We start from the raw sequence: 18323 nt of genomic DNA, 5'->3' as shown, positions 1-18323 counted from the left end.
CCAGGGCTTCCTGCTCTGCTGTCATGTTAGGATGCCTGTTTCTCTGCCTGGGGCCCAGAGGTGGGAAGACAGCACAGAGTGTGAACAGCTAGGAAGTTGACAGAGGTTTGGCAGCATTTGCTTCCAGGTTCCTTCAGCTCTCGCTTCCAAAGCTGTGCCATTTTTCTCTTGGAGGATAGGCGTCTAGCTTGACGCTCTCCCACCTCCCTCCACCCTAACTACCAACGCTTCCTGCAGAGCCACAGTGTTCTCTTTGGAGGGCAGGGCACCTTCCTTCTACCCGAGTGTCTATTTCTTCCTTTGCTCCTCCTGCTTTGTTTCCTCCCCAGCAAACGCTGCAGGTTGCACAGCTTAGTCAGTAGATAGACGGGAGGCTCATTAGCCAGCCAGCAAATCGGGCTCTATATTAAATCGAATATTAAGCCTATGTTTGCCGTCAAAGTGTCTGATTTTAGATGAATTTTTGTGCCAAGCTCGTCTTTGTGTGCTTGCATTGATAAGCCTACGTGGCTGTTCTTGGTTGTCAACTTGACTACATCTGGAATTAACTAAAATCCAATCAGCTGAGTACAACTGTGAGGAGTTTTTCTTAAGTCTTTGAAGTGGGAAGACCCACATTTAATCCCGATCTTTGGAAGTGGGAAGATCCACCTTTAATCTGGGTCCCCTCTTATAGTGGCAGCCTATAAAGGACGTGGGGGAAGGAAGATTTTGCTGTTTGCCTGCTCGCCCTTGCTCTCGCTTGCAAATCCTTCCTTCACTGGCATTAGAGTCTGTTTCTTCGGGATTCTGGCATCTACTGAAGACCAGCTGAGACATCCAGCCTTGTGGACTAAACAGCTACGGGATTCTTGGTAGACAGCCATTGCTGTACTACCTGGACCACAGCCTGTAAGCCACTCTAGTGAATCCCGTGTGTGTGTGTGTGTGTGTGTGTGTGTGTGTGTGCGCGCACGCGCGCGAACCCGCACATGCTCTTTCTATCAGTTCTGTTCCTCTAGAACTAGTACACTATGTATGTCAAATTAGTGAAGGTCCTGTGATGTAGGAGTGCCTTCTATCTATCTGTTGCTTTCATTGGTCAATTAATAAAGAAAACTGCTTGGCCTGATAGGTCAGAACATAGGTAGGCTGGGAAGACAGAACAGAATTGTGGGAGGAAGAAAGCAGAGACAGGCAGACGCCATGATTCCCCTTCCCAAGACGGACGCTGGCTAGACTCATGCTGGTAAGGCATGGTGGCAAACAGATTATTAGATATGGGTTAGTCATGATGTGAGAGTTAGCCAAGAAGAGGCTAGAAATAATGGGCCAGGCAGTGTTTAAATGAATACAACTTGTGTGTTGTTATTTCTGGGGCTAAGCTAGCTGTGCGGGAGCTGGGCAGGATGAAAAGCAGGCCCGCCACTCCATCTACAGGTCCTGTGTGACAACAAGAAACTAGGGCAATGAATAGGCCTCTGCAAAGTTGGTGGAGAAGGAAACCCTGTAAAATGGTTGGTTACAGTTGTGTAGTGGTTAAGGATGATGGTGAAAAATCTCAGGCCAACGATGTCATTGAAGAATAATTCAGATGCAAGAAATGAACAAATAAAAATGGCTTCATTTTCTTTAAGAGAAGAAAGGAAGAGCAGGGCCTGAGAGCTCCTGAAGAGTCACTGGTTTTGAGGTCACATCATAAGGCCCAGAAGTTAGCATCTGATGTTTGTGGGCCACGGCAGCAGCAAGAGACATATGGGCTCAGGAAGATTGCAGCTTGCATGCGTCTGCTCGCTTCCTCTTACTTTTCCATTCACGACCCCAGCCCGTTGTCTGGTGCCATCCGAATTGGAGGGAAGCTCTCCCACTCTCAGTCACTGCCCAGCATGTCAGTCCTCTCTGGAGATGCCACCACAGTCACATCTAGAGATCCTAAACAGCTCCAGGAAAGCCGACAGCTAAGACCAACTGTCACCTCACACTTGGCGTCTGTGATGGTTCGTGTCAACTTGATGAGATGCAGAACCACTCTGGGCTTGTCCAGAAGGCTTTTCTTGATTAGATTATTTACAATTGGAAGACGCGCACTAAATGTGGGTGGTACCTGCCAGTAGCAGCACAAATAAAAGAAAATCCAAGAGGAACCCTTGCTTTTTGACTGCTTGTCTGCCTGTCCCCACCGTGAGTTTGATTGAGGCTGTTGCCACCACCGCTGCTGCTCTTCACTGAGAACAGAACCAACCCTCTTCCATTCAGTGTTAACTGAAGACCACGTGGCTCTCTGGGAATCCTCAGTCTTCAGTTCCAGACTGAATGCTGAGATATCCAGCTTCATGGACTGAGCAGAGAGAGGTTCTCATCCTCTCCAGTTTGAATACATGCGTTGTTGGACTACCCAGACTGTACCATGGAAGCCAGTTTAACTAATCCCCTTTTACTATGGATTCATTCTATTGACTCTGGTCCTCCAGGGGACTATAGCTAATCAGCTTCTATGTGGTAGAGGCAGGATTTGAACCTAGATGATCTGCCTTTAGTATATGCTCACTGTGGCAGAATACCCCAGCAAAAGCGGCTTACAGGAAAAGGTTTTATTTTGCCCCACAATTTGAAGCTACAGTCCACCATGGTAGAGAAGTCGCAGGGTCAGGAGCTTGAGGATTCAGGCCACACTGCATCTGCGGTCAGGAAAGAGAATAATCAATGCTTGTGCTCAGCCTACATTCTCTGCTTTGTGCAGCCCAGGATACCAGCCCAGGGAATAAGGCTGCCCAAAGTGGGTGGGTGTCTTAGTTACTTTTCTCTTGCTCTGACGAAACACCATGACTTTCATAAAAGAAAGTGTTTAACAGAGTGGTGTGACTCACACCTTTAATCCCAGCCCTCAAGAATTGGGAGGTATGGCTTTGTTGGAGGATGTGTGTTTTTGAGGTTTCAAAAGACTTGAGCAGGGGCTGGAGAGATGGCTCAGCAGTTATGAGCACTGGGTATTCTTCCAGAGAAACTGAGTTCAGTTCCCAGCAACCACACAGTGACTCACAACCATCTATAATGAGACCTGGTGCCCTCTTCTGGCACGCAGGCATACATGCAGGCAGACACTGTATTCATAATACATAAATAAATCTTAAAAAAAAAAAGACTTGAGTCATTCCCAGTGTGCCCTCCCTCTCTGTTCCCTGCTTGTGGTACAAGATGTGAGTTCTCTAATGTCCCTGCTGCTATGTCTTTGCTATGCCATCATGGACTCTAACCCTCTGAAACCATAAACCCAATTAAATACCTTTTGTTGTTGTTGTTTGAGAAAGGGTTTCTCTATGTAGCTCTGGCCATCCTGAAACTCGCTTTGTAGACCAGGCTATCCTTGAACTCAAAGAGATCCGCCTGCCTCTGCCTCCCGAGTGCTGGGATTAAATACATGTGCCACCATGCCTGGCACAATTCTTAAAACATTTAAAGTAGCGGTTTTATTCTTTTAATTAGTACTTGGGCTTCCTCATAACCAGTTTCTATTGACTGCTTTCTTCCAGCGTACAGAACATGTTTCCCTGGTGATTTTGTTTTTATATGCTGTGGGGATGTTTTGTTTGTTCTGTAACAAATAAAGCTTGCCTGAAGATCAGAGTACAGAGCTAAGCCACTAGAGGCCAGGGAGTAGTGGCACACAGTTTTAATTCCAGTACTCGGGAGACAGAGGCACTGTTAGTTCAATGCCACCCTGGGCTACACAAAAATTGAATCTGTCACTGGGCTGTGGTGGCGCACGCCTTTAATTCTAGCACTCGGGACACAGAAGCAGGCGGATCTCTGTGAGTTAAAGGCTAACCTGCTCTACATAACCAGGATAGCCAGGGGTACAAAATGAGGTCCTGTCTCAAAACAAACAAAAATATGCCTCTCCTTCTCATTAGATTAATTATACATTAAAGTGTTGCTGTACTATGCTGGGTAGTGGTGGCACAAACCTTTAATCCCAGCACTGAAGAGGCGGTGCATGGGAGCTTGCCTGCCTCCTATGAGGAACTTCCACTTTTCAGAGAAAACCCGTTGAAACCTCCGCGTCTGGCTCGGGGGGCCGATGCACGGGTGCATCTGTGGGTGACGGTATCTCTGGGCAGCTCAGGGTACACCCCGAGCTCTAGAAGAGCTCTGCCTTCTGGGGAGGTGCAGCGTCTGTTCTCTGAGAGGGCGGAGTAGCTCTGAGGCTTTAGTCCTCAAGAGCGGAGTCTTCACGAGCTGGCTCCCGCTTTGGTCTCTCTCTCCCGCTAGGCTTGCTCTTTTGAGCGCAGTGTTTGCTCATGGCGACTGAGAGCCAGTGAACTCCACTGTCTTATCTCATTCTCACACTGGGGACCTCTGTGGGCTCCTCACATGCTCTGGCCCTTTGAACCTGGCTTCTATTGTTGCCCTAAAGGTGAGAGGCAGTTACTCCAAGCAGAGACTGGATCAGATGGGAACAGGGCCCATGGTCAATGCAAGCAAAGGCATCCTCACCACCACCCCCCCTTTTCCTCCAGTGCTGAGCTGGACAAGGCCACTTCTGACTGCTGGTTTGCCTCTTGTTTCTCAGGAAGGCCATGAGCTTTGTAGTTCAGGCGTTAGGTTGCCAGAGGAACTTTATCTAGTGTCTGCTATCCCAATGAGGTGCGCTTAGGCAAACGCTTTAACTGACCCTTCCTCCAATGTCTGTGAGCTGCTGACATCCGAGTTTATGAAGAGAATGGCAGCCAGGCTGACAGGCAGAACCCTAGTTAGTCTGCACCTCTTCAATAGTAATATGACTTGGGTAAGTTGAGTTTGTGTGCTCCGTTTCCAGGTGCAATGTGGAAGGCACCCAGAACAGACCCCTACCCTCACCCCAGGGGCCTGTAAGGGGCTCTGTGACTGTTTCATTCCTTTTCTAGATCCTTCTGAGATGTTTGTAGTTAACTCACCCCCATCCCCATCCCCAACCCTATGGGGGGGGGGTAGAGAACGCTGGACATTACTCAATCCAAAGAGAGGGGAGAGGCCCCCAGTCCTCTGGCCACTAACTTATTCCATAGTCATGCTGACTTAGCCTGATTACTGGTGTTCTTGTTACTCGGGGTTTGGGATCTACAGGAAATTCAGATAAAGAACCTCTTACAAAAAATTAACTCTGTGTAGCAGCTGGAGAGACGGTTCATTAGTTAAGAATGCTGGCGGCTGTTTCCATACTCGATTCCCATCATCCAAGCGATGGCTCACAACCAGCTCTAACTCCCGTCCCATGGGATCCAACTCTTCTGGCCTCTGCGAGCACCAGGCACACAGGTGGTACTGAGAGATACACACAGACAAGACACCCGTGTACATAAAATAAGTCAATAATGATGAAATAAAAGGAAAGTTCATCCCATTGGATGATAGTACACTTCAAAAGATAGTTAAATAAAATGATCTGGCCCTGGTGAATGAAAGGTCATCCTGACTGTTGGCTCTGCAGCCAGGGGACCGGTGACAGGGGACTGGGTTCTCCAGTGTTCTCAGGAGTCCCAGTGCTTTTGCTGTTTTCAGCTGCCTTTATCTCTTCATCCACTTCACTGGCTTAAGAAGGAATCTCAGGCCAACTTCCACATTCGCTTTCCCTGGGGAAGACTAGGAAACCGGCTATAATCGCTCCCATCAGAACCTGGCAGTTCCCCAACTCCCCTTTTTACCCTGGATGTGAGCAAGCGGAGACTGCATCTTTGAAGCTGTCAGTTCCCCTCTGCCCCAAGTGAGTGACCTTGGCACCAGGGGGCACAGTGGGCACCCCCATACCATGAGGCTTATGAAGGCCGATTTAGAACCAGTGCTTTGCTGGGCAGTGGTGGCACAGGCCTTTAATCCTGGCACATGGAAGGTAGAGACAGGCGAATCTCTGTAAGTTTGAGGCCAGCCTGGTCTACAAAGCAAATTCCAGGACAGCTAGGACTGTTGCACAGAGAAACCCTGTCTCAAAAAAAAAAAATAAAAAGAAAAGAACCAGTGCTTTTTTGTTGTTGTCGTTTTGTTTTGTTTTTCAAGACTAGGGATATACTCCCTAGTGCTTGCTAAAGGGTAAAGATTTAGAGGAGCTGACCCCTGACTGCAGGCCTGAGAAGGAGCCTGGCTCAGATGACAGCCACCATGCCATGAGCAGGAGCCCCCTGGGAGACTGAGGTGTCGACTGAGTAGACAAACACCTGCCTCTTTAACAGAATCTGCACTTCCGAGCCAGCACTAGGCTAAGCTGCACACACAATCTCTCAACACAAAATTTCCTTAAAGTAAGCGCTGGTCACTTTGTCCAGATCAGTGTGAAGCTCAGAGCTGTAGATGGAAGTTTCTATCCCACCCAGTCCTGCAGCCCTTCAGTCTCAAAGAAACACACAGAGGCTCATATTAACTACAAACTGTTCAGCCTATTGCTCAGGCTTATTGATAATTTGCTCTTGCAACTTAAATTAACCCATAATTCTTATCTATGATTAGCCACGTGGCTTGGTACCTTTTCTCGTCTTGCGTCCTCTGCATCTGGCTTGTGACTGCGTCTCTGCCTTTCCTCTTCCCAGAATTCTCCAAGTCCAGTTGCACCGCCTATCTGTCCTGCCTGGCTACTGGCCAATCAGCGTTTTATTAAACCAACACGAACGACAAGTCTTTACAGTGTACAAGAGCATTATCCCACAGCACAGAGAGGTGAGCTGACTGGCCTTAGCTGCCACAGGCTGTGTGATGAAGCTGGGGCTGTGGGGTCCCACACTTCCACCTGCTCTGCCTTCTGGACATTTGGGCAAAGGTTGTCTGAGCCAGGGTAAGGGGTAGTAAGATTGCACAAGTCATAACTTCCAAATTATATGTGTGTCTTGGATTTGTCTAGATCATTCTCTAAGAAACCAGACAAAGTAGGCATAGCTGAGGCAGGTTCTTCTTTGAAATTTCATTTTTCACAGGTTGTGGTGCATTCTGTTAATCCCAGCACTTGGGAGGAAGAGGCAGGAGGATCTCTGTGAGTTCAAGGCCAGTTTGATCTACAGAGAGAGTTCCAGAACAGCCAAGGCTACACAGAGAAACACTGTCTTGAAAAAAAAAAGTAGAATTTTGTTTTTTGGTTTTTTATTTACTTTCTGAGTAGAATTTATTTTACTTTATGAGTGTTTTGTTTACATGTACATCTGTATAGCACTTGCATGCCTGGTCCCAGCGGAAGTCAGAAGACGGCGCCAGATTCCCTAGAACTGGAGTGACAGATGGTTGTGAGCCACCAGGCTTGTGCTGGGAACTGAATCTGGGTCCTTTACAAAATCAGCGGGTGAACCACTAAGCCATCTCTATAGCTCCAGATTTTTCTCCTAAGAGGCAGATTTAAGGGCAAGGCTGTGGCCACCAACATGATGGTGTCTCCCCGCCCCCCAGGCAGACAATTGTGGCAGTAACTTTGAGGAGGTGGCATCAGGGCCAGAGACGTACAATCTATAAGATAGGGAGTAAGGCACCAGCAAGCCTTTGGGCTGGGAGTGGAACCTTCTTGAGTCTCAAATTATATAGTAGTTTTTTTTCCTCCCATACCCCTAAAAACAGAGGTCCTACCTGGAGGTCCAGCCTCTGGGCAGACTCAGCCCATGGAACTGTCCAGGCTGGTCTTGTACTTAGAATGCTCCTGGTTCAGCTTCCTGAGTGGCTTATGGAGGAGCTGGCCTGTGAGGCCAGGCCTTGCTGGAGACTGTTTTGTATGCACTCCACACCTCTAAAGACCCTTTTCCCTTCTTTGCTAAACATAGTTCCCTGTTATTTCAACTCCTGCCTTAACTTGTTTGTTTTTGTGGCAGGGTCTGGTGTAACCCAAGATGGCCTCAAACTTGCTACGTAGTTGAGGATGACCTTGAACTCCTGATTCTTCTGCTCTATCTCCTCAGATCTGGAAACACACACGTGGGCCACCATGTCTAGTTTTATGGGGTGTTGGAGAGGAACCCAGCATTTCATCCTATGCTAGGTAAAAATCTTCGAGAGTACCGAAGATGATCCTGGCTAAGTAAGTAAAGGCTACTCTCTGAACCACCCCCACCCCTGGCAGTCTCCAGATCTACTTCATGCCTTAGCCCTGGCCTCCCCTAACTCCAGAGCTCGTCAGTGCAGCCCCCTTTCCTAGGCGCTCTTCTCAGCAATTGTATTCAGGGAGCCTTCCCAGCTACTGGAAACTGAGATCCCACCGGGGAGAGAAGACACAGTGTTGGATGTGTAAATAGGCAATATTTGTTCGGGATTGCTCTTTCTGAACTTCGGGTATTTATCTATTTATTCATTTATTTATTTTGGTGCTGGGGATGGAGCCCAGGACTTAATGCATGCAAGGCAAGATCACTACCAATGGAGACACATCATCCCGATCACCTTCTGGTTCTCTTTTATTCTTACTTTTAAATCATTCCTTTTGAGTTCTCAGGGCGTTAAAGGGAGGAGATACAAAGTGACCGGTGGCGCGTAGAGAGGGGAAAATTGGCATGCCGCTTCCTCCTTTAGGCACTGTGCAGACTTGGGGCAGAAATGAGCAAGGTGCTCGGAGGCAGGAAGGTGTGGTCTACACTGAGACCAAGGCCACCTAGCCCTCCAGGTTACCTACACCCTGCCCGCCCCACTGAGCTCTTAGTTCCCCCTCCTTTCCGTCCTGCTGATCCAGCCAGCCAGGCTTTCTCCTCTATTCTAGCCTCCTCTCCCCCTTGAATCCAGTCCTGGTTTCCCCGCTGCCAGCTCCTTCTTCTGCCTGCTGGGCTCGCTCCCCGCCTCCGCCCCCGCCTCTCCGAGAGTCCCGGCGGTCCGCTCGGCTCCCCGGCTCCTCTCTCGCACCCCCGCCTCGCAAGCCACCCGCGGCTCCATTCGCCCAGTCCGGCCGCTCCAGTCCGGATCTCGCTGCCACCCGACCCGGGTGCGAGTTTCAGCAGCTGGGAAGGAGGCGGCAACGGCTGGCCCCGGCTCCCCTCGGCCGCCTCGTCAGCCCGAGGTTGGCGGGGGAGAGAGCGGCCCAGCAGCCCCGGGAGCCCCTCCGAGGACAATGCACCCGGCGCTGGGCCACCCTCGCGCGCTCTCGTCCGCGCCCGCCTCCTTCCCGCTGCCCCCCGCCGCCGCCCGGCTGCAGCCCCTCTTCCTCCGGGGGGGCTCCTCCCGCGGCCGGAGAGGCTCGGGAGACAGCAGCACCAGCACCAGCACCAGCCGCGGTGGGGGCGGCGGCAGACGCGGCGGGGGCGGCGGCTCCCCAAGCAGCAGCACAGGCGCGGAGCGAGAGGACGACGACGAGAGCATTAGCATCAGCAAGCCACTGGTGCCCGCCGCCGCCGCCGCGCTCCCGGGGCCCCCGGCTCAGGGGGGCGCCCCGGTGTCCGCCACCGCGCCCGCCACCGCCTCCTCCACTTCCACTCCCACCTCTTCCTGCAGCATGACCGCCGTGGACTTTGGCGCGGGCCCCGCAACCGGGGCCGTCGGGGGCCCCGGGAGCCGCTCGGCGGCGGGCGCAGGCGGCACCGGGACGGGCGGCGGCGCCTCCTGCTGCTCCTGCTGCTGTTGCTGCTGCGGCCGCCCCTCCCGGCCCGGCCGCAGGGGTCGGCGCCACGGTTGCTCGCCGAGCCCGGGATGCCGCTGGGGCTACCAGGCGCTGTCTGTGGTGCTGCTGCTGGCTCAGGGTGGTCTGCTGGACCTGTACCTCATCGCCGTCACCGACCTGTACTGGTGCTCTTGGATCGCCACTGACCTGGTGGTGGTGGTGGGCTGGGCCATCTTCTTCGCCAAGAACAGTCGGGGCCGTCGGGGCGGTCCAGCAAGCAGCGCGCACAACCACCATCAGCTCCACCACCACTCGGCGCCGCCTCTGCACCTACCGACTGCGGCGTCCGCGGGGGCCGGGGCTAAGGCTCGCGGGGGCCGAGGAGGCTCGGGGGCCGGGCCAGGGCCGGCCGGGGCGGTGGGCGAGTTCGCCTTTGCTTACCTGGCCTGGCTCATCTACTCCATCGCCTTCACTCCCAAGGTTGTGCTCATCCTGGGAACGTCTATCCTGGACCTCATTGAGCTGCGAGCGCCCTTTGGCACCACGGGCTTCCGCCTCACCATGGCTCTGTCCGTGCCGCTGCTCTACAGCCTGGTGCGTGCCATCAGCGAGGCGGGCGCGCCCCCGGGCTCGGCGGGTCCCTTGCTCCTGCAGCCACAGCAGCATCGCGCTGCGGGCTGCTTCCTGGGCACGTGTCTGGACCTGCTGGACAGCTTCACGCTGGTGGAGCTGATGCTGGACGGCCGTGTGCCGCTTCCCGCGCACCTGCGCTACCTGCTCATCGCCGTCTACTTCCTCACGCTTGCCTCCCCAGTGCTCTGGCTGTACGAGCTGAACACCACCGCAGCAGCTCCGTCCTGGGGCCAGGCTTCCGGGCCTGGAAGCTGCAGCCGCCTTTTGCGCTTGCTGGGCGGCTGCCTGGTGGACGTGCCCTTGCTGGCGCTGCGCAGCCTCTTGGTCGTGAGCTACCAACAGCCGCTGTCCATCTTCATGCTCAAAAACCTCTTTTTCCTTGGCTGCCGTGGCCTGGAGGCCTTGGAGGGCTGCTGGGACCGAGGGAGTTGGGTTTCCCCAAGTCGGGCCAGAAGCAGCTATGGTGCTCCTCCCTCTGCCCCCCCACCACCTCCACCACCGCCACCTCAGGGAGGGTCCCAGCGGGGCCACTTGGAAAATGAAGGGGGTCCTCATGGCTATGTCAACACTCTAGCTGTGGCCTCTCAGAACTGAAAAAGGTGAAGGGCAGAGCCTCTGTTCTTGGCTTGAGAGTTTCCGGCCTCCTTGGCTGTGTTTAGAAAAGGTTGATAAGGCTGATGGCCAGCGAATTCTTCTGCACCCTATGGGTGGAGACTACTTGGAGGGAGACCAGCAATATATTGTGAGGGAGGAGGGTCCATGTTCACCATGGTTCTTCTCCAAAGTCTTGCGTGTTCTGACATACAAGGGACTGGATGAATGTGCCACCTGCTCTTCTTGCCTTCGTTCTGTGGGGGAGAGAGGAGGAAGGGGGTGTTCAGGCAGGGATGGTAGGCTTCGGTAGATGAAGTGTGCGTGTGCGTGCATGCATGTGTGTGCGTGTGTGTGTCTGTGTGTGTGCATCCGTGCGTGTGTGTGCATGTGTGTGTGCGTGTGCATGTGTGTGTGGTGTTTTTCTGGGTGTCTGTCCCCTGCCCCTTGCAGTGGGAAGGCGATCTAGGGAGGCCTTGCTGCCCCCCCACATGCCACCCCCATCCTTTCCTGCCTGAATTTATGACCAGGATGCCCAGGAGTTGTTCGGTTGCCACACTCCAAGGGAGAAGCTCACCCATGGTCGTCCTCACTCCTGCTCCCCTGTTCTCAGCTTGGGGAGGAGAGGGTCTCTGCTGTGAGGACCCAGCGACACCCTTTCTTGGATGAGTGTGTATTTCTACCTCTGTGCTTTCGACTTTCATCCCATCACACATTGATGCTGCTCACGAAAACAAAACAAAACCCACTCAGAAGTTGCATTCAACATGGACACTGGATCCCTTTGGGGTTTGGTACCAGATATTACAGGGTCTGTGGAGTATCAGCCATTGGCTCGCTCTCTTTCGATTCCTCCTTCAGCACCAGAATTCTTATCCTGCCTCTGTTGGTACTGGCTGGGTTGGAACTGGGTTCAAAGCGCCTGCAAAGGTGTGTGAGGTCTGGCCTCTTAGGGACCCTCCGGGACGCCACCTGCTCTTTTGGAGAGCTCGGCATAGAGCAGAAAGGGCGGTGACCTTTCTTCTCTCCTCTGCTCAGGTCTCCTCAGGGAGAAGGCTTGCTGCGGGACCCTCCTGGCCCAGCCTTCTCCCATGGGGCCCTCATGGTGAAGCTCTCCTTAGGGCTGTCCTTCAAGGAAAGTCAGGGTTGGTTACTCTAGTCTTGACAGGGGATGTTACCCTTGGAATCTCTAATGCAGGATAAGTATTCTGAGGGGAGTCAAGGGTCAGAAGCCTAGGGAGCAAGGTCAGGATATAATCACCCCCACAGCGGGATTGGGTGTGTGTGGAAACCTGAAGAATTTTGGTTCCCCCCCTCGTTTTGGGAGTTTGTGTGGTGTAATGAACCTAGACAAGGGGCTGTGATCTGTTCTGCCTGTTATTTGCTAGATTTGAATGCTACGTTCTTTTCACTTTCTAGGCCCCAGTTACCTTTCCTTCTTCCTTCCTTTCTCTCTTTCTCTTCCTCTTCCTTTCTTTCTTTTTTTTGTCTTTCGAGACAGGGTTTCTCTGTGCAACGGTCCTGGATGTCCTGGAACTCACTTTGTAGACCAGGCTGGCCTCAATCTAATTCACAGAGATCCACCTGCCTCTGCCTCCCAAGTGCTGGGATTAAAGGCATGCGCCACCACGCCCAGCTTCAGCTACCTTTCTAGGATGATGATATTCTTTGAGTTTGGAACTTGAAAGCTCTGGACATAGTTCTGCCATTAGAGGCAGACTTGAGATGAGCTATCCAGGGTGGACTTGAGGACAGTCCTCCTCCTGCCTTGCATCTGGTCTTGGGGGAGCTGAAGGGAAGTTGGCAGACTAGGTTGGGGGACAGGCATTGCTGACCTCTGAAGCCCACAGCACAGGGGTAGGCCCAAAGTGCCAAGTCACTGACTACTAACTCAGCAATCTGGCCCAAGTCCCTCATTCCCTTTGGCTCTAGACCTTCTGAGAATCAAGAGCTTCTCTTCCTCAACTGCCTGGGGCTGTGGGCTGAGGATATCTATGTGGATGGAAACAGGAGCGGCTGAACTTGGCTGGAGCCCCAGCTCTCGGGGGCCTGCCCTGCTCTCAGGGGCCTGCCCGGCTCTCAGAGGGGCCATGTGAAGGATGTTTACAGTCCAGTCCGTGAGTTCTTCGTCTCTGGTCTCTTGCCCTCAGCCGGTGCTGGCTGACCGGCTGCTTTGCACAACACACCTGCCTTTCCTCCTCACCCCGGATGACTCCTCTTCTGATTGGACTCGCAGTCCTGAGCCTGAGCCCTGGCTGGGGCTGCAGCTCCTCCCACTCACTCCTCTGTATTTGTTCTCCAGCTTCGCTGTGTTTCTCACTACCTAATTTCAATGACTGTGAAAAGAAATTATGTCTGAGCCATGGCCGGCTCTGGCTGGCCCCCAACCCACCCTCCCTCTACTGTTTGGATAGCCATCCCTCTCCTGTGTGACTGCTGTCTGCTGCTGAGAGACTGCCACTGGATTTAGGATGGAAGGCTGCCATCTCCCTAGCACATCAAGAGACATGAGCACATGGCCACTGTGACAGAGGCCAGGACTGTGAGGGCCTAGTGAGGGCCCAGCGCCTCTCCAGCCTCCTCTTCCACATGTCTTCTCTGAGTCCTTTGTGCTCAGGGGGCAGGCTCCTTCCTTCTGATGTATTTATTTTGGGTCTTTTTACTCATTTCCCTGTCCCATTCACACATGACCCTTAAGGCCCTTTTCCGCTCTCTTGCTTTCTAGGGTATCTGTAGATAGGGATCAGACTTGAGATGTCCCCAAGGTGTCATGACCAGGACAGTACACTGTCCTGAGGCTTGGACCAGAAGAACGGAGCATGGAAAAGAAGCCTGGGCTCAGAATTTAGCTCTGCCTGCCCCTAGCAGTTGAGCCTGGAAGGGGAGGGCTTATTACCTGTGTTCCGAATGGTACCTGTTTCTAAAAAGGAGTTAATTTCTTTGTGATGCTGAGGAGTAAGGAAGCCCAGGGCCTCAAGCACGCTTGGCGATGCTAGCGAAGCGTCCTGGGCTGCATCTACATCGCAGAGTCTTAATCTAAAGACTGCGCTCTCTCTAGAGACTTGCACCCACCCTTTAAAAATGTCTTTGAGTGGTGTCTCCCTATGTTCCCAAGGCTGTCCTAGAATCTTGGGGCTCAGGTGGCCCTCTTACTTCAGCCTCCCTAGGAAACAGGTGTGCACTGCTTTGTCCAATCAAGGCTTTTCCTGTCCAACATGCTGGGAACCAGGCCCGGGTGTGTGGGGAGCAGAGCTGGGAACTCGAGCCCAGAAGAAACAGAGAAGCGGCACCTCTCTAGCATTTATCACATTTTCCCCCCTCTTTTTAAAAATAAAACCAGACTCTGTTCTGAAAATAAAAAACTGGAGACTTGTGACACGTTTCCTGTGTGGTGTAAGACCATTCCTGTCCTGGTTTCCTCCCTGAACTCTTAAATGTCACTCTGAGACTTGTCATCGTTTTGTAGGTTGGTGTCGCTGTGACAGGCACACCTTCACAAGTATTTGGTGTGATGTGGGGAGGCGGTGCACTGAGGCCTGGGCCTGGGAATGTCTGACTGGGCTTTCTGTTCACAGAGGAATTTCCCAGTTGTGCTGGCTTGCTTTCACACTGGGAGTAGCTTACCAGGGTGGAAGGCAGGAGAGGTGAACCTCCTTGTTCGAGACAGGTTCTTACTCTACTACTCAGGATGGTTTCAAACACCTAAGTTCGAGGGATCCTCCTGCCTCAGTCCTCAAAGTGACTGGGACTACAGGGATGTGCCCAGAGAGAAACCAGCTTTAACCACTCTCTCCTATTATGTGGTGCTTTCGTCAACTAGACGCACAATTTTGGTGTAAGTAAAGTCATTGTTTAAATAACAAACAGACAGGAAGGAGACTACTAAGTTTCAGGCAGACCATTGGGTTTTCAGCCAAAGAAACTTGTTGGGCTGGAGAGGTGGCTCCGTGGTCAAGAGTCTCACATGGGCCACTGGCAGCTCTTTATAGCTCCAGCCCGAGGTGATCGCGTACTCTTTCTGCCCTCCTTCGGCATTGCGCTCAAGTGCACAAGCATATGCTGATACACAAACCCATAATTAAAAGTAAAAATAGAAGCTCAGAAAAATTAAGTCCTAATAATTTTTCTTAGTGTTGAGGCAGCCAGTATTAGAGATCACACCATGTTGTCACCAGCAGGACTCTGGAGGCAAATGAGAGCACGGATCAGCAAGGAGCCCATGCTTGACCCCTTCCCTCTTCTTAGCTGTGGCCGTGAGCCATCCCATTCCTTCCTGGAGCTAGCTCCCGTCTCTTTTTTCTTTTCTTTCTTTCCTTCCTTCCTTCTTTCCTTTTTTCGGTTTTTTTTGAGACAGGATTTCTCTGTAGCTTTGGAACCTGTCCTGGAACTAGCTCTTATAGACCAGGCTGGCCTCGAACTCACAGAGATCCCATCCCCTGCCTCTGCCCGCTGAGTGCTGGGATTAAAGGCATGCGCCACCACCACCCGGCTGTATTTCATCTTTTCTAAAGCAGCAGTTAGAAGAGGGAGATGGCGGTACAGGCCTGCATTCCTAGCACTGAGGTAAGGCAAAAGGGCAAGTATTCAAGACCAGTCCGGAGCAAGATGCTGTATCAAAACAGGCTGGAGAGGAGATTCAAAGTTAGCAGCACTGGCTGCTCTTCCAGAAGATCCATGTTTGATTCCCAGCACTACAGGGCTCCTAACCAACTATCAAGAGACAGCTCTAGTCCCAGGGGATCTGATGCCCTCTTCTGGCCTCCTTGAGCACTAGGCACACATGTGGTATACAGACATCAAATAAATAAGTTTACACACACACACACACACACACACACACACCAAACAAAAAAAAAAAAAAACAGGGGCCATGGCAGCCACCTTGAAGGAACATGTTAAGATTGAAATGAGAACAGCACTGTGGTGGCACACACCTTTGATCCCAGCATTCAGGAGGCAGAGGCAAGAGGATCTCTGTGAGTTCAAGGCCAGCCTGGTCTAGAGAGTAAATACCAAGACAGCTGGGGCTACACAAAGGAAACCCTGTTCAAAAAAAAAGTCACATACACAAAGCAACACCCAAAGAATGGAATGAGGCAGACTAGCAAGGTAGTTTTGAGGGCAAAGGCATTCGTCACTAATCCAGGCAACCTGAGCTCACGTCCCTGGACTCGTGATGGAAAGACAGCTGTCCCACAGGTGTCCTCTGACCCCCGCAGGTATACATGGCACTTGCACAAGCTCCCTCCCCACAAAATAAATACACAAGTAAATAAAACTAATAACATTTTAAAAAGAATTAAACGAGCTGACCTATACCAAAATGATCCTTTTCTTGAGCCTGTGCTAAATGTCACAGGCCAAGATGTATGCAGAAGATATTTACAGGCCTTGAGGCCCAGTGTCATGGCTTCCTAAGTCTGGCCAGGCCTGTTACACATTTTTAGACATATCTTCCAGGCGAGCCAGCGGTGCCCGTTGGGTTTGGCCAGCTGGAGCTCCTCAGAGACACTTGGGGAAGCCGGAGGAGGGCTCCGGAAGACAGGTTCAGTGTGGGGATAGGGAGGCAACCACAAGTTAAACCATGCTGCAGAGCTGGTGCCAACAAAGGCGACAACATCACACTCTGGAGTGCCAGGCTTGGCGCACACCAGCTCCTTACCCCGGTGTGGTCACCTATAAGGTGGCGTCAGCTCCTTTTCCTGAAGCACTGGAAGATAAGTAGTTGTGAAGGCTACCTGCAGGCAGGAGGAAGCCACTTTAAACCTGGGTCTATCACCTCTCAGACCTTCACTCCACAGAAGCCTTCAGATGCCGGCTGCTCAGTGGGGTCAACTTTCCCTGTGGCAAAGATCAATTGTAGCTGAAAACAAAACTGATTTTTGCTTTCTGAGCAGGTCTCATGGAAGACAAGAATAAGGCCAACAAACAGGGCACTGTGCCAAGTTATGTGTGGTCACACCCTCCTCAGGCCAAGGTTATGCCACCGTCCTCTCCAGTCTGAGATGAAGAATCTGGATGCCAGCTCCTACTTAGGTATCCATAACCCAAGTGTGATTCTCTGGGAAATGTATCCAGGTGAGGAGTGGACAGGGCAGGGGGACAAGACCTCTACTCATTTGTAAACAACGAAACAGATGTCAAGTTCCACTAACAGACAAAGGCTGGCTCCAGAGGGTGACCAATATAGACAGGCTGGAGTGGAGACCAGGAGTCAGGAAAGACCACAATGTGGAGAGCAAGGGCAAGAGCAGGAACAAGGAGGTGGCCCTGGGAGCAACTGGGGTATGAGGTGAAGCAGCAAGTCGGAGTGTACTACTCTGCCAGCTCCTCCCACAGGCTTGAGGAAGCACCGATGTGTTACAGTCTTCATAACAATCTTCCGTAACTAGCGTGCTGTCCTATGGCTGCTTTCCCACAATGACATATCACTGTCAGTGTGAGCTGCTGGTGGACAGAGGTGGCTTTGATAATTTCAGAAGGCAAACACTAGAGGGAGAGCGCAGTAAACGGCAGGAAAGGAGGCTGAACAAGGCCTCAGGATTCACAAGCTGCTCCGCCCTAGAATCAGGTCAGAGGCACAGGCTGAGAGCTGGACTGGCTGGGAGAGGCGGCAGTGTGGTGGGGCGCTGCCGAGGGGCCCAGGGTGGTTAATGTGTTTTCAGCACTTCCTGGGTGGGGAGACCTCAGTGTTGCTTGTGTGAACTTCACCCGCCCCTTACAGACCATTCTGAGGAAGGAGCTACTGCTGTGCCCATTTCAGAGATGGTAACCTGAAGCCTTGGAGAGATGTCATAGCCAAAGCTGTTCAGCTGGTGAGCAGTGGGGCCGGGACACTCCCTGTGAGACGTGAGACTCAAGCCCTGACCTACAGTGCGGGTCCTGCATTGACTGCACCAGGGAGCGCTGGAGCTGTTGCTCCCTTGCATTGGCTAGAGCCCATGGTGTCGGCAGCCCTTGGTGAGCCATTTTCTCAAGAAGTGCCAGAGTAGGGCAAACCCTGCTCTACTGCTTACTTAGAATGGGAGCCTCCCATTCACAGATGCCAGCGGGAATGCATGGTGCAGGGACTGAGCACTGGGCCTCCCAAAGCATTGCCAGAAACTAGATCTGGACTGAAACACTTTATCAAGTGATGCCCAGGTCACCGTCTAATTGTCCCTTATTCCTTGTTTATTGCCCCCCCCCCACACCTCCTTTCTTGATTAGGCTCAGGTAGGAAGAGGTCAGAGCCACCTCCGCAGTCAGGAGCTTGCCTGAGGATGCACTGAAGTTGGTTTGGGGTACATGCCCCATGTGTGTTCTGGTCACGTGCTCACTGATGTTGTCTACTCAGCAAGCCTCCTCTGCTACTTTCTAGGAGCTGACCAAAGAGTTAAGAAAGCAGAACATGGGGGCAGTGGCGTCTATCAGTGGGGTGCTCTTCTTGCAAATGAAATCTTAAAAAGACTTTTGTACATGAGTGTTTTGGCTGTATGTACGTGCACCATGCACATGCCTGGTGCCTGAAGAGGCCAAAAGGGGGCAGTGGATCCCCTGGAACTGGAGTTGCAGGTAATTGTGAGCTGCCGTGTGGGTGCGTGGTACTTGGTCCTCT

The 18323-nt window shown here is 52.2% G+C and overlaps 1 protein-coding gene across 1 annotated transcript; it reads left to right on the top strand.

Annotated features, from left to right (window-relative positions):
* The first annotated feature begins 8428 nt into the window (after window positions 1–8428).
* Tmem121b (transmembrane protein 121B) lies at window positions 8429–14097 on the top strand. Its single transcript, XM_041642459.1, has one exon. The coding sequence runs from the start codon at window positions 9017–9019 to the stop codon at window positions 10727–10729; it is 1713 nt and encodes a 570-aa protein (XP_041498393.1). The 5' UTR covers window positions 8429–9016; the 3' UTR covers window positions 10730–14097.
* The last annotated feature ends 4226 nt before the right edge of the window (window positions 14098–18323 follow it).

This window comes from Microtus oregoni, unplaced genomic scaffold (genome assembly GCF_018167655.1).
Source record: "Microtus oregoni isolate MIOR12 unplaced genomic scaffold, Mior012 000002F_ref0000024, whole genome shotgun sequence".
NCBI lineage: Eukaryota > Metazoa > Chordata > Mammalia > Rodentia > Cricetidae > Microtus > Microtus oregoni.
This window is presented reverse-complemented; position numbering and strand designations above follow the sequence as displayed.

Bases quoted from the DNA above. Each gene is read 5' to 3' on its own strand.
- Tmem121b (XM_041642459.1), top strand. From the start codon at position 9,017: ATGCACCCGGCGCTGGGCCACCCTCGCGCGCTCTCGTCCGCGCCCGCC.